The sequence below is a fragment of the Protopterus annectens genome, chromosome 11.part0 (assembly GCF_019279795.1).
Source record: "Protopterus annectens isolate FY-2018-M chromosome 11.part0, PAN1.0, whole genome shotgun sequence".
Taxonomy (NCBI): domain Eukaryota; kingdom Metazoa; phylum Chordata; order Ceratodontiformes; family Protopteridae; genus Protopterus; species Protopterus annectens.
Window position 1 is genome coordinate 764,651,790 of NC_056745.1, and position 15,138 is coordinate 764,666,927.

The following is a 15,138-nucleotide window of genomic DNA, read 5'->3' on the forward strand; positions in this document are numbered from 1 at the left end:
CGACTACTCTCTATCTCTGGTATTCTCAAGACATGTGCTTTCTGGGTGTTGAACACTCTCTCTCCTTGATCCCCAGATGGCCTTTTACACCCAACAAATCTTTCCCTTACTTTTCCAACTATCTCTTCAGTCATGTCTGTCCGCACTGCACCTTCAAGTCTTTTCCTATCAAGGGTTCATGGCATCTCAGTTTTGCATAGGACTCTGCTGGCCAAACTGCATATGATGCTGCAATTCATGCATTAAAAAATGGACACTGTCAGCACTATAATAACTTTTGGAGAAAAGGAATTTTAATATATTGAGCACTGTGTCACAATAATGGTGGTCTCCAGGAATATCACACCACCAAAGGAGGAGAGTCCTCAGACCAGAGAAGAGACTCACAGAGCATGGACAGAGAATGGCAACAGGTCAAGACATATGCCTCATCTAATACAAGACAAGTGGCCTGGCCAAGACAACAGGAACATGAGATGGCATAGGAACTGTTAGCAGGATAATTTTGCATTACTGGCTTTCAAGGAGTTACTTCTTGGAGGCAGTGTCTCAGGCACTGACAAGCACACAACAACACAACAAATCAACAACAAATCAACAACACATTCTGATTAACACCAAGTGTCAGCAGGCACACATCAAGCAGCAATCAGCTCAGCCTGCAGCTAGCAGGGGCAGCCTGGGTTTTCGCCTCTGGCAGGAGCACAGGAGCACTGGTAGGCCAGCAGGCATGTCTGCATGGCACAAAAAGGAAACTGATCTATTCTTTGGATCTTTGACAGAATCACTTCTCACCAAAGACTACTCAGGACTCAACTCTTCCACTAAAGAAAAGGTTTCATCACACAACCAGTTTCATGGTTTCTCTTGGGTCTCCTTCAAACATCTGGCTCTTCAAGTCGGCCTGACCTCCTCTCTTTCTGAGTTTTCCTTTCTTCATGGTACTCCTCCTCTGGAAGATCTCCTCAAGGTAATCCATTCTACCTCGTCAGACAATTTAAGCCAAGGACAGATTCACCCAACTCCTGGGGCCTCTGCTTTTGGAATCTGGTATTTGTTTTTCCGAATCTGGTAAGTTTGTCTCCAGAATCTCTTACCTTCTATTCCACACTTTTTGTCACTCTATGAACTTATTTGCTCTCAAGCCACTCTGAGTGTATACATGTACTGTCGATGTTTTCAACTGTCGATGGTTTCGTTTCGCTGTAGTGATTTTCGATATTTTAACATGTCGTTGGTTTGACATGAACCCATATATACACCATATACACTAACTCTGAGATTGCCATACCTTTGGAAAAAGGGAATATTCCAAGAAATGGCATCTCAGACTTATTATATACAAGTCCGATATTTCGGCTTTTCACTCTCTGTTTCAGGACTCACCCTAGCATAAATAATAAACCCACCTTCTGTATTTTGTAAGGAAAAAAAACATAAAAAATGACTCCTTCCCTTTATCTGAGCCCTCCAAACCAAAACAGAAGCACCCAGAGTGTGACTTATCCAACTTTGATGCTCTGAAATATATTTTTATTTATTTATTTTATTTTATTTTATGTTACATTTGTTGACCGGGCTAGTCTAACTGGATATATGTCCATTTTCAGTATAGGCCCGAGGAGAAAAGCTCCAAGCATCAGCAGTAACAATGAATACAATATTCAGTAATAGTCAAATGAATTACAGTAGATTATTTACATTGAGGGTCAGATACACTTGTACAGAGTCCTTTAGTAGGTTTAAGCGAAGATCAAATACAGAGAGCAAACATTTGAGAGAGAGAGCAATCAAAATAAAAAAATAAATTTTAAATTGTAAATAATTTTTTTTTTCAGTACTATGAAGGAAATCATTATTACAGGTAGGCGACATAGAACAGTGGAGTAGAGAAGTGTAGAGAGAGCAAGAAGGGGAATGAGATATCAGTCAGGGTTAGAGCAGGGACAAGGCCAGTGAGTTTTAAGAAATATTAACCATACAGAATCCATGAATCTTCTGTGTTGAGATTTTATGTTCTAGTATGTGCCAAGACATAGATTTCCCCATTGTAACAGTTTAGTATAACATTTGAGTTTACCCACTTTTTTTTCTCTGTTATCCAGATGGGTGCATCTTTTATTGCTTCTCTTCCTTGTGAAAAGCAGTGTAGGAGTGGTTACATCAGAGGTCCTGTTGCAAGTGGCACTGGACTTCCATATTTGTGTTGTTTTGCTCAGCACTGCCTTCATTTTTTTTGACCACCAAAGAAACCAGTGACCCCTCAACTCACTCTGGAGAAATATTACAGTATAGCAGCTTACAATTCCTTTTCTTTATTCTTTTTCAGATGAAAATCAAATTCCATTCAGTTTTTTCAGAGAAGTGAATAATTTTAATTTAGATGTCAGGGAGCTCAGATTGTATTTTCTCCCCTTAGATCAATAAATGTGCGCTTTGGGTAGACAAATTGCAGCTGAACATGCACAGTGCTTGTTTTCCTTAGGGTCATAACATAGGGTAATAGGTGTATATTAGGCTAATGACCACTAGGACCTTTATAAGCCTAGCCATGCAACCCAAATGTATCCCAAGAGTTATTGTGTCATACAGGCTATTCTAAAAGATGAATGTTACCAAGGACATGACTTAATGGTTGCCTCTGTCCATCAGAGAAATCAGTACCAGACCTGGAATGAATTTTCAGTTTTCCATCCAATGGTCCAGGTTACTCCTGAATAGGGTTAGGAAAGGGTTCTGCTTCACATGGATGGGAAGTCTATTCTAGAGAATGTGAATTCTTTGAAATACAAAAACGTGTTATAAAACATAAGGTTGAGTTTTATGAAAGTTGTCTTAAGTTTAACAAAGCTTCTAGATGGATACTTTAAAAGCTTGGCCCTCATCACTCACCAAGAAACAGTAAAAATATTTACAGAAAAAGTCCAAGAGAAATGAGAGTTCCAAGCACTGGAGGTCTGACAACTCAGACATAATGAGAGTAGTGACAGAAAGGAAGAGGAAGGCTAGAAAATAACGGCTATAGAAGAGTGAGGAAACAAGGATGACTACCACTTCAAATGCTGATAAGCCAAAAAAATATTCAATCATCTGTACAAAATAGAGTGCTCCAGCAATGGACACTCTAAAAACAGCGGTACTTTAGAGCAACTGCGGACCTCACTGCTAAAGACATTTAAAATTAAACACCATTGGTTTTAATATCTTCATCTAGGTCATAGATTGATCCCACTGCTGATTAAGTACCATTGTTGTTTCTGTTCATAGGTTCATAGGTTGGTACTAGGCTATTGGCCCTAGGGCCTATATAAGCCTAGCCAAAAAGGTACCCTGGCTTTCGCCACACAAGAAAATTATTTTCCTGTGCCCCTGTCGAGCAGAGCCACAGAAGTGATCCCTGGGGTGAATTTCCTATTTCCCATCCAATCATCAAGATTTTTCTTGAAGAGTGCTAATGAGGAGCTTTGTTTGATATAGATAGGTAGTTTGTTCCAGAGTATGGGAAGTCACTGGGACAGGAATCTATCCCTCCAGCGTGTTCTGTTTATTGTGTTGACAAGGTTTAGGTCCCTAGAGCTTGTAACTCAGAGGGATTGGGATTTCTTCAAGTGGAGCGTGTCTAACAGCTCTGGGTTTGACATAGCTTTGTATGTTAGGCAGAGATAGCATCTGAGTAGGCGATATGCGAAGGAGTAAAGCTGGAGTTTTTTGAGATAGTCTGCATAGGGCATCTGTTTGAATAATCCTCTTTGTGAAGTATTTCTGCGGCCTTTCCAGTTGTTGTAGATGCCTTGTGAGGTACATACCAAAAGGGGCATTGTACTCTATAATGGGTCTAATGAGTGATGAGTAGAGGGGAAAAATTACCTTTTTTTTTTCCTGGATGAGAAACCTTTTGTGATGAGGTGTGCCACATACAAGGATTTCCTGACTACTGTGGTGATGTGATTATCAAAGGAGAGACTACTGTCCACCTGTGTTCCAAGGTCTCTTACCATACTTTCATTGTTAAGTAGACTACCGCCTATGTGATAGTTTATGGTACAGAGTTTTTACCAAAAGGGATGACAATGCACTTTTTGGCATTGAGCTTGAGGCCATGGCTTTGACACCAGGCATCTGTCTCAGTGAGGCCCTTTTGTAGGATGTCCAGGATGTCCACATTGTTAGGAGTTTCAATTATGGCTCCTAGTTTGCCGTCGTCTGTGAACTTCATTAGCAAAAGTCCTTCTGTGTTAGCCTGTATTTCAGAGAAGTAGATACCAAATAGGAGAGGACCCAGGACTGAACCCTGTGGTACTCCACTTGTCACTGGTCTGAAGTCGAATTTGGAGTCTGCTACATTCACAGTGTGGGTTCTGTCAGTTGAGCCTGTTGTCTGAGTCATCCAGAATAATATTGGAAGCAAAAGAGATGGCTGGTTCTGAATACATTTTTGTGGATGTCAGTTTTGGCTATAGCAGAGAGAATGCAATAACTGTTGAACCATCCACCAGCACTCCAGTCACTTCAGTTACTTCTAATTACATGTCTTTTGCAGGGAAGCACATTATTAGCTTCTTTGTCACAATGTCATTGACTGCAACAGCAAACCTATGTAATGTCAAAATTAATTTCTTGCTGAAACTCTATAACAACAGGTTCCAAACTGCCTGCTGCAAAATGAAAGTGTTTTTGTGGAGGAGCTTTCCAACACCCCTGATACAGGGGCTTCCCCCAAAAAAAATCTGCTATATCTCCTAAATCAGACATCCATACATCCAATGTTACCACATTACATCCATTTCCTATACCAGTCCCATGAATAGCTGTCCCCATTCACGGAGTTTACTAGTCAGGAAAGGAATGGATGTAAATGCTTCAGCCTCATACTTAATACAGAAAATGTCACCTTGATCTGTGCAGTCTCCACTGTACAGTAACTACAACTGAAAACAGGGCAGTTATTTTCTGCAACAGAGTCATGGTTAAACCACTCCAGACTCCTACTGAATACTTAAATAAATAAAATTAATTTTTATTTACATCCAACATACACTCAGACAGCAATCAGCTATTCTCCATTATATCGGCAAACAACACTAAACTTGAGCTAGATATGCATGCTATAAACTATTAGGCATCATTATTGAAGAAAACATAAAATCCATTCTGCACTTTCAAGCTAACAAAAAAAAAACATCAAAAACTTGGCACAATGTATGGAGGAGAACCTTTCCTCACTGACATTGGTAGAAAAAACAAAGCCTTGGCTTATTTGCTTCCCAGTCTGCTTTATGCTGCTTTCATTTTTACTGTTTAACAAACAGATACTTATTGGAACTCTAGATCAACTGACACAAACATGCATATGTACAAATATATTACTGTTGCAACTCTGTCCTTGATGCAAAAACCTAAAGGGTTAAATAATTTATTTTTATTAATTTATAACTAAATAAGCCATAAGAGTGTCCACTAACTAGATAACAAAGTATAACTTACAAAGTTATCTCAGATAACCTGTAATTCACAGAACCACAATGTAACTAGCTAATTCCTTATAACTTTTCCGTTTATACCAGATATCTTAGAACTCACACACTACCCACCAATACAGAGAGCATGAAAACCGGCCATTTAAAAAGAAAGCATAGTTCATAATTTCTAGAGCACTAAAACTATTCTATCTCAATAAAGTATTGCAGATAAGGGTCTATATTAAATCAGTGAACACTTAAAATAGCGAATGCTGATTTATCGACCCTTTAAAAGCGAAACCTTGAAATCCCGAAGACAAAGAACAGCAATTTTTTTTCCCAGGGAAAAAAAATCACTGTTCTACAGTACAAAAAAAAAAAGTTCAAAACACTAAATAAAGTGAGGGGCTTCACACCCCCTCCGATGTGGGGGCTGTGCCCCACACCCCCTACTTAAATATACCAACTCAGAGATCACACCACAGTGGAGGAAATGGCAAAGTTCTGAAAACGGTCCAGTGACTTTTTTTTTCCCTGAGAAAAAAATCGATGTTCCGTGTCTTCGGGATTTCAAGGTTTTGCTTTTAAAGGGTTGATAAATCAGCATTCGGTATTTTAAGCATTCGCTGATTTAATATAGACCTGCAGATAAATAGGCCTCAGTACTAATTACCCTAAAGGCACAGGTTCATTTGTAGGAAGATTTACAAGCATCCAACTATCCCGATCTCCTACCTCAACAGACTCTCATATTTAGTCACTTACACTTGATACCTCCTTTATTTATTTTTATTTAGATACATTTGTTTACCAGGAAATTCAACTGGACACAGGTCCTTTTTCAGTGGAGACCCAGGGAGAAAAGCTCCACAGTACAATAAATAAATGAGCAGCAGAGTACATGAAGAACAACTGAATATACATACAATAGCAAATAATACATACTGTAGCAAACATTAGCTATACATACAATATGAAACATAGTAATGAACAGATATACCAATATCTAGCTAAAGGCTAGGAACAAAGGTAGGATGTATATACAGATAGTACTAAGCTCAAACAGATACTGTTCTAAACTCATAAACCTAAATCTTATATAGAAGTATTGCACTAAACTCAAAGAGATATAAAGCAGAAGCTCTACATGAAGGTGGAACAAGCTAGAAGGGCTAATGGGATGGAAGGGGAAGATATATGAGTAAGAGAGGAGACTGACTGAGTAGTATATATCGTAGTGAGGAAGCTAGGTGTAAGTCAGTTGGATATGTATTTGGAGATGAGATGAAGTGAGGTAGTTAAACATGTTATAACAGGTCTGTGAGATTGAGTGAGGAGGGAAGGGAAAGGTAAATGGTGAGCCAGAGCCTGCAGAAGAAGGAATGCAATGATCACACAGTGTGAGGCATGGTGGCTAGGGGAGGGGAGAGGAAGGGGAGGTAAAAAGGAGGGTTACTAGTCAGGATTGGTACATGAGCATAACCAGAGACTTTTTAAGTGCAGTCTTGAAGTAATTGCAAGAAGGTAGTGTGGTTATAGATGGGGGAGATTGTTCCATAATCTGGATATGATGCAGGAGAATAGTGCTTCCCCCACTGAGTTATTGGGTTTGGTCACTAGAAGTAGATTTTTGCTGCTGGAGCATAGAGGTCTAGTAGAGCAGTAGGGCTGGAGAAGGTTTTGAAGGGATGGGACTTTAAGAGAATGGTTTACAAACTTGTGGCCAAGGGAGAGTTGATTCAGGTGAAGAAGTCGAGGGACTTCAAGCCAGCCAAGTTCTCTAAGTGAGATACAGTGGTGGCTGCGATAAGATGCACCAGTGGAAAACTTAGCAATTTTATTGTAGCAAGCCTTGAGCTTGTTTAGGTTTGTTTGTCTGAGGTAGGTAAGTATAGGTGAGGTGTAGAGTAAAGTGGAGATTATGTGGGAATTGGCAGCAGAAATTCTGGCTTATTTTTGTGAGGAATTGTTTGTTTCTGTACAATGCACCTAGTTTTTTGTGAATCTTTTTTATGGTAAGAGAAATGTGTGTTAAATCTGAGATTGTTATCAATCTCAGCACCAAGTAGTTTGGTGTATTCTGTTGGGGAGATGATGCTATTGTCTTTGGCTAGAATATTAAAGTGGGGATAATTGGGTTAGATTTAGTGGGTTGGAAGATAAGGAGTTTAGTCTTGCTTGGGTTGAGTAATAACTGGGCATTAGATAGCCAGTTTTCTACAGATGGAAAGGCTTCCTGTGTCCTTCACAAGCACACTCTGTCATGAGATCTTCTAGACCTTAACTACAACTCCTCTACATCTTTTACCTCACTTCCACCACTAACTTTCACTTCAAACCCCACTCTTCTATACTCTCTGATTACATGAAATGTTTATTTGTAACAAACCAGAACTCTTGCATCAAGTCTAAATCACAGACACTAGCATGCTTATTAATCAATGCACAGAATTCCCTAAACATTCTCCCAGGCTGTCCATCACAAAAATGCTTCCCCTTTTCATTTATTTTTTAAACACAATTATTGCATTATCACTTGTGACACAGGCAAAATTACATTTATATAAAGAAAACAAACCATATTAACTTGTTCACATTGACAAACAGTGTACATCACCTGGGCCAGATTCATTATCACCTACACTAAGTGAGCACGATCTGTATTCAAAGCGTCCCTACCACATTTTCTGTGTTTTCTAGTCACTCAGACTAAACTAAGTGTATATGTAGTCTTTACTTTCTGATAACCTTTATGAACCCCCCCCCAATATTTAAGGCTGCAAGAAAATCAGTAGAAAAGTAAAATTACGAGGAAGAAGGTGTGAGTTATGCCTGTGTTGTCTGTTCACTCGGAATGGTGTACACTTAGTGTAGAAATCAATGAATCTGAGGGAAACTCTTTTGTACAATATAATCCAAAATTACATAAATTGATCAGTTCTTGCCTTCCCTTAAATGCTTTCAGAGATTCAATAAATACTCTTTGGAGAAACTGGAAAGATTATGGATAGTTTTGAGCTTATGTTCCTTTGTTAGTTGTGTAATACTCCTGTGGGTATAAGCTGGTAGATAGTCACTTAGGGTACCTGTGGAGGTAAAATTAGATGGTTTGGTAACCAGAATCCAGTCCAGAATAGATTACTGGGGAGTTATGTTGCCATATCCTATTGCTGTATTAATAAGCTGAGTGATTCCAAAGAAGTACATGCTTTTGCTTGCTGAATTTGCAGATAAAGACTGCCAGTCAATGTTTACATCAGCCAGGAGGATAATTTCATTTGTGATTTCATCTGCTATCCAGGATAGTATGTTTGTGTTGGAATGTTCTGTGCTGAGTGAATATACAGCATAGCAATGCATATTCTTTTGGCTCTATTAAATTTTAGGAATGAGATTAGGATTTCTGCTTTTCCAAAATTTGGGATTGTACCTGTATAGGGAGTTGCTCTGAGCATATTTGGGAAGATTATAGTTATTCCAACTGTTTTTTTATGTGTTCTATTGAGCCTAATAATACTGTAACCAGGAGGGTAGTCTTTCAGCATCTTTTTTTCAGGTTTTGGCCATGTCTATATTGTGGCTAAGATGTCTGGGTTGTGTTGAGTCACCCAGGCATGAAAATATGTGATTTTGTTGAATATGCTTCTAAGATTTAGAGTGACTATTTTTAAACTTTTAGGGTGTATTCTTGGGTTTGTGGTTTGGTTGGCACCTGGGTTGGGTTGGATGCCACCACACTGATGTATGGTGGAGAAAGGTGGTTTGTTTATTATGACATTTTTAGCAGAGATGGGTAGAAGTATTACCTTGACATTGGGACTGACATTTTTTTTATTATTTTGGGGCTACAACAGTGGAATGGATTTATGGGAAATAAGTTTTGAGTAGTTAGTGGGATGATAGTTGACAGGTGAGGATGAAGCAATGGTTTAGGTGTGCTTATGTGTTATTAGTACTGGTGGGGATGTTAAGAATGAAAGGAGGAGGATGAATAAGGGGATACAGGAGGGAAACATCATGGTTAGTGAGTAAAAATGTTGCAGTATGGTGAGGTGAGGCAATGAGCAGTGATCAGAGTGTGGAGTATAGGTAGGTTTTGATGGGGAGGGAGCAGAATGAGATTTGAGAAGGAATTTAGAACAGAAGTGGGTGGGGATGGTATAATGAGAACAGTTTGAGATTGGATAGTGCAGTTAGGGACAGGATGAGTTGCATGCCTAAAGAAGAGAAATATTATTTGATAAATTTGCTGTAGTTACATTAGGTGAGCAGAAATGTCGAGGCTACCTGACAGAAATGTTCACAGTTGACAGCTATGCAAAATTACCTTAATTTCAGGATGCTATGCCTATTCCATTGCTTCTCTCCCCTTTATGAAAACATGTAAAGCGAGCTAACTTTACTACTGTCTGGATCAAAGATGCAGAACCATTTGCCAAGTTAATATTTGGAAATATATCTCTTAACAGAATAAGAATATCTTTACAAAAAACTGGCTTGTTGTCATGGAACAAACTGTTTTACTTTGGAATCTCTGGAGTTATATCTGTGTTTGTAATTTTTGTATTCATGTTTAGATTACTTATAGGGATCTTTTGCAAGTGAGCCCAAGAGTCCAAACGCATTCCATATTGTATGGTATAAAGCATAAATAAAAATGAAAAGACATAGTGGGCACTTCTAGCATGGTTGCTTCCCAAATTTCATTTGAATAACACAATGGCATAATTTTTATTATACTGAGTAAAATAATAGTGTAGTGTTCTACTGAACTGGGTCTACTATACACTGTAGGGCAATGCTTTATGGATGCAATCGATCTGACTGCAACAACGCCTCCTAAATCGGAATGTGAAAATATCAGAGAAAGAAGAGAATATGATCTCGGTTTTTCTTCAGAGAATCTCCAAGCTGCTCCTTCTGACCTGCTGCTGAACAGTAAGGCCTACACGTGAGTATATGAGAAAGATACTTTTATAATCTGTATCTCTTCTTGTGATGCTAGATTCATAGGTTCACAGGTAGACTATTTATCTGTGAGGATCTTAAGAAGCCTAACCTTGCATTCCCATGGTAGTTTTTCGCCCTTATATCTTATTTACAAATACCCCAGAGAAGGACAGAACAAGTATATGTTGGGCTATTTAACATGTTGCCTCTATCCATGAGGGCCAAGTGTGCTAAACTGGGGTGAATTTGTTGTTACCCATTCATTCATCCAAATTACACTTGAATAGTGTAAAAGAAGTACTTTGCCTTATATGGATTAAAAGACAATTTCATAGAAGTGTAATTGTCTGTGTCAAATACCTATCACTCCAACGTATTCTATCTATTTTGCAGCAGAGATTGAGATACCTTGAGCAGATATTTATACTACCATTGGACTTGCAAATGTGTAATAGGTCTGACAAGGTAGCGACTGTTGAGGCTTTATACATGAGACAGAGGTTGTCGCCTTGTAGTCTGTATATTGCAGAGAAGAGTGAGAAGGTTATGAGCTGGTCTGCATAGTTTTTATGATTTAAGCGCATGATTTTCTTAGTCAGGAAGCACTGTGGTCATTCCAGTGGTGACAAGTGCATGGACAAGTAAGTACTGAAAGGGACATTATATTAAATGATCAGCCTGATGACTGCTAAGCACAGTGAAATGATTACATCCCTGGACTCAAATGTCCTACTTTCAGATATACGTTGTGCAATGAAAGAGGACTTCCTTATGATAGTGGGATATGTGGTAATCGAAGGACAGTTTGTTGTCAACAGATTCCCAGATCATTGACTGCAGGAGTGTGTTGTCAGTATGACAGTTGCATGGGGAGTCATGCTTGCTGAAGGATACAATTATACATTTCTTGTTATTTAGTTTTAGTCCATGGTTTTATACCAGCTATTGGTTCAGGTCATGCCCTCTTGTAGGATCATGATGTCTTTCTGGAGTTTATGATGGCATCAAGTTCTCAGTCATTTCCAAATCAAAATATCATAATGTACACAAATGATATTCTTATGCTTGATGCCAGCAAAACACATCAGTCCCTTCAGTGAGGTCTACAAAGCAAATTCTGAGCCCCATGTAAATGGCTTCATGCCAAAAGAACATCATCAAACCTAACATCATGTTATTCTCAACCCCAAAGTAACTCCCTTCACTACCAGCCGTACTTAAGATTTAAAAGGAAATATCATTCCTAATGCAAACAAAGAAAAATAAGTTGGACTAACTCTTGACCCTCTCTTTAACTTCCTTATTCACATCAAGACCATCACTTTTAAAACATTCTCAAAACTGAAATTGTGTTATTGTATCACCCTCCTCTTGTCTCCAGCTATATGAATAGCTTGAGCCACAAATGTGCTGCATTTGGCCTCAAACACCCAAAAACTTCAAACCATTGAATCTAAAATGTATGCATTTGCCCTCCTTGCAGACCATAAGACATATCATTAGGGCTTACTTCACAAGATCATTGGCTTCTTATAACAGACAGAGCTACAGTGCTTCTAGGTACCCTGTCATTTAAAATTATTTTGCTGAGTTACTGCCCCCTCTGAAAACAAACCATCCACTTACATATTAAAATCAAACTTACAAATAGCCAAATTTACATTTTTATACTCGATAGGCCAAGAGTTGTACATGTTATTTTCAGGGGTGGCTTGTGATACTGGCTCCCGGGCTGCAGCCCTCCCAGTTGAAAAGAAAAAGAAAGTGTGCTAGATTTAGAAGACTATTATTTTTAATTTAAATATAATAATAGGCTGTCCAATTGATTGTTTTTCTTTATTGCTCATTGGAACCCTGCACAAGTACAGTTCTGAGGAGCTCCAAAGCAAATAAAAAAAGATTGCCTTAATTTGCTTGCTGAGCTGTATTCAAAACAATGTAGCTTGTAGATTTCATCACTTTTTCACTTTGCCAATCAGTGGATCTCTCAGGATATCCAAAACAACATTCAATTAGTGTCTGTTTACTATAACACTAAGCATTGAGAAGAGTTTCTTATTGGCTCAGGCTGTATCAGGTGACTGAAGCAATCTGTCTTGCAGAAAAGGGAGGCAGGTAATTACCAATGTAGAACCACAAGTGGAGAAGCAAGTTTTTTTTAAATGTATATATGTTATAAATTTTTTGTTTACAGACACTATGCCTGCTACTGCCTGCAACACAAGGGAAGGTAAATGCTTCATTTAGGTGCGTGTGTGTGTGTGTGTGTGTGTGTGTGTGTGTGTGTGTGTGTGTGTGTGTGTGTGTGTGTGTGTGTGTGTGCGTCCATGCATGTGTGTGTATGTTTGTATGTTTGGTACTGATATATGTGGTAATTATCTGGCATGATCCCAGTTAATTTTATTAGGGATAACATATAATTATTGACCATGGGATGGGTAAGGCCAATCTATAACCAAATGGGATAGTTTATTTTGAGCACAAAAAGACAAACTGTCTAGGCTTAAAATGGTTTGCAAGGGCAACTAGCCTAGTACTTACCTATGAACCTGTATCTATATCTGTATCTATATCTATAGCTATATATCTATATCTATATAAAATGTATGTGTGTGTGTGTGTGTGTGTGTGTGTGTGTGTGTGTGTGTGTGTGTGTGTGTGTGTGTGTATGCATATAGCAGGTGGTGTAATAACCACTCTGAACTGTCCCTCATTTTGCAGAATGCCTTTTTTAATGTCTTTTCTTGATGTGCTTCTTGTAAATGAGATTGCAGACAGTAAATAATGATGACAGCCATTTTGAGATTCATACTTAGCCCTGAATAAAAAGCATGCTGAAGCTAAGGCTGTTATCTTAGCAAGATTTTAAGTATAGAAAGGCGCTAGCTTTCCTGGATTTTGGTTCTTTGTCTGCCATTGTTTTACTTTTAGCTTTCTCCTTTATTCTTGAGATAAGATGTTGAAGTGTGTGTGTGTTTGTGTGTGTGTGTGTGTGTGTGTGTGTGTGTGTGTGTGTGTGTGTGTGTGCATGTGTGTGTGAGTGTGTGTGTGTGTGTGTGTGTGTGTGTGTGTGTGTGTGTGTGTGTGTGTGTGTGTGTGTGTGTGTGTGTGTGTGATTTATTTATTTATTTATTCATTCATTCATTTGATGCAATCACCTGAGTATGCAGTCACTGTCTCACAACTGGCCGTAATTGAGGATCACACTCTATGTGTGTGTCTACATATGTGTGTGTGTGTGTGTGTGTGTGTGTGTGTGTGTGTGTGTGTGTGTGTGTGTGCTCACACACACACACACACACACACACACACACACATATATATATATATATATATATTTGTGTGTTGATTCCATCAACAAGCTGACTTCTCAAAATGCAAAAAAAGATGGTGCAGCTGATCAGCTCATTAAACATACTGGCTTTTCTGCCGTGAAAGATGATGGTACAGTCAGGACTGGGGAGTCTACCCTTCCCCCACTGTATTGCATTCTCAGTGTTTGTATATATAATTAGCAGGGGATATGGGGGATGCATCTTTAAGTATGCATGTGTGGGGGGGGGTGGACGTAGATAGTCTGAACTATTTCTGACTTTTCAGAACATCTCTGATTATTTGTGTCATGTTTTGGTCTATCCCTTGTAAAGTTTATGGTTTCCCTGGTACATTAATGAGGATTGCATTCAGCAAATAATCACTGCAGACATTGAATTTCAGAATTAATAGCCTTCAGAAAAGCATGCTAATGCAACGATAGTTATTCTAGCAAGTATGTAAGTATAAAGACAACAGCTATCCCTGATTTTGATTAATTGTTACAATTATGTTTGACTTTATCCTTGATTCTTGAGATAGGAGGTTAAAACATATAAGCAGTGGGGGTTGCACACTGCATTCTGACAGTGAGTTGAGAAGATAAAATGTTAATCATACTGATCACTGCTGCAGTAGACTTAGGGTTTATATTCAACAAGGATGTAATAGTCGGCAGCTTACAAACCTGCAGCCAAAATCTCAGGTAGCTCAAGCTGATCTGACTGAAATACAAGTCTGGCAGCAAAGACTTTCAGAGCTTAACCGCTGCTGAAGAGTATGCTACTCTGAGGCTTTTGACGATCGATGGTCAGCTTGTGCTGTTCCTTTGCTGGGCAGATAGGTTTCCTTTGCGGGAAAAAAATTCCATTTTCTTATTTGTGTTGTTTTATCACATTCCTCTTCAGAAAAGTTATTTTAAAGCTAAGAACGTTGTGTTTTAATGGACTGTCATGAGACTGAAATGTACTTTTAAATGGGGTGCTCATTTTTCCTACCAGTTTACAAGTAGTGTAAAGTAACTGAAAATATTTTTTCTGTGGAGAAATTATGTTTATTTTACATTTGTGAGACTGGAATAGTGTTTTAAAGGGTTTTTATTGTGTATTTCTGTCAAAGACTGGTAGTGTTTACCAGAATTTGCTGCTTGTCTTCCCTATGAAAGAGACACCATTTTCAGCGTGAATATGGAACAGACTAATTGTCCCATGGTCAGTCCCGCTTCCAGCCACATATAAAATTAAGCAAACAGCCTTTGCGACCACAGCAGGCTTGCAATTTGCTTCAGCTGCAGGTGCCTGACACTGCTCTGGCCATTTGTTATACCTCAGACCACTCATATTTTACCTCAGAATCCTCTGATGTAGCAGCTACAGCCACTATAGACTGCGGCTGTTGGGGTCCTGTCAGTGTGCAT

At 38.8% G+C, this 15,138-nt stretch overlaps 1 protein-coding gene across 1 annotated transcript in view; it reads left to right on the forward strand.

Moving 5' to 3' along the window:
• Positions 1 to 15,138, forward strand: part of LOC122814993 (oxysterol-binding protein-related protein 8-like) — a 182,931-nt gene that overhangs the window by 46,603 nt on the left and 121,190 nt on the right. The window contains exon 5 of the mRNA XM_044087247.1: positions 783 to 1,071. Within this exon, the coding sequence (XP_043943182.1) occupies positions 783 to 1,071 (289 nt within the window). The remainder of the gene's footprint in view (positions 1 to 782; positions 1,072 to 15,138) is intronic.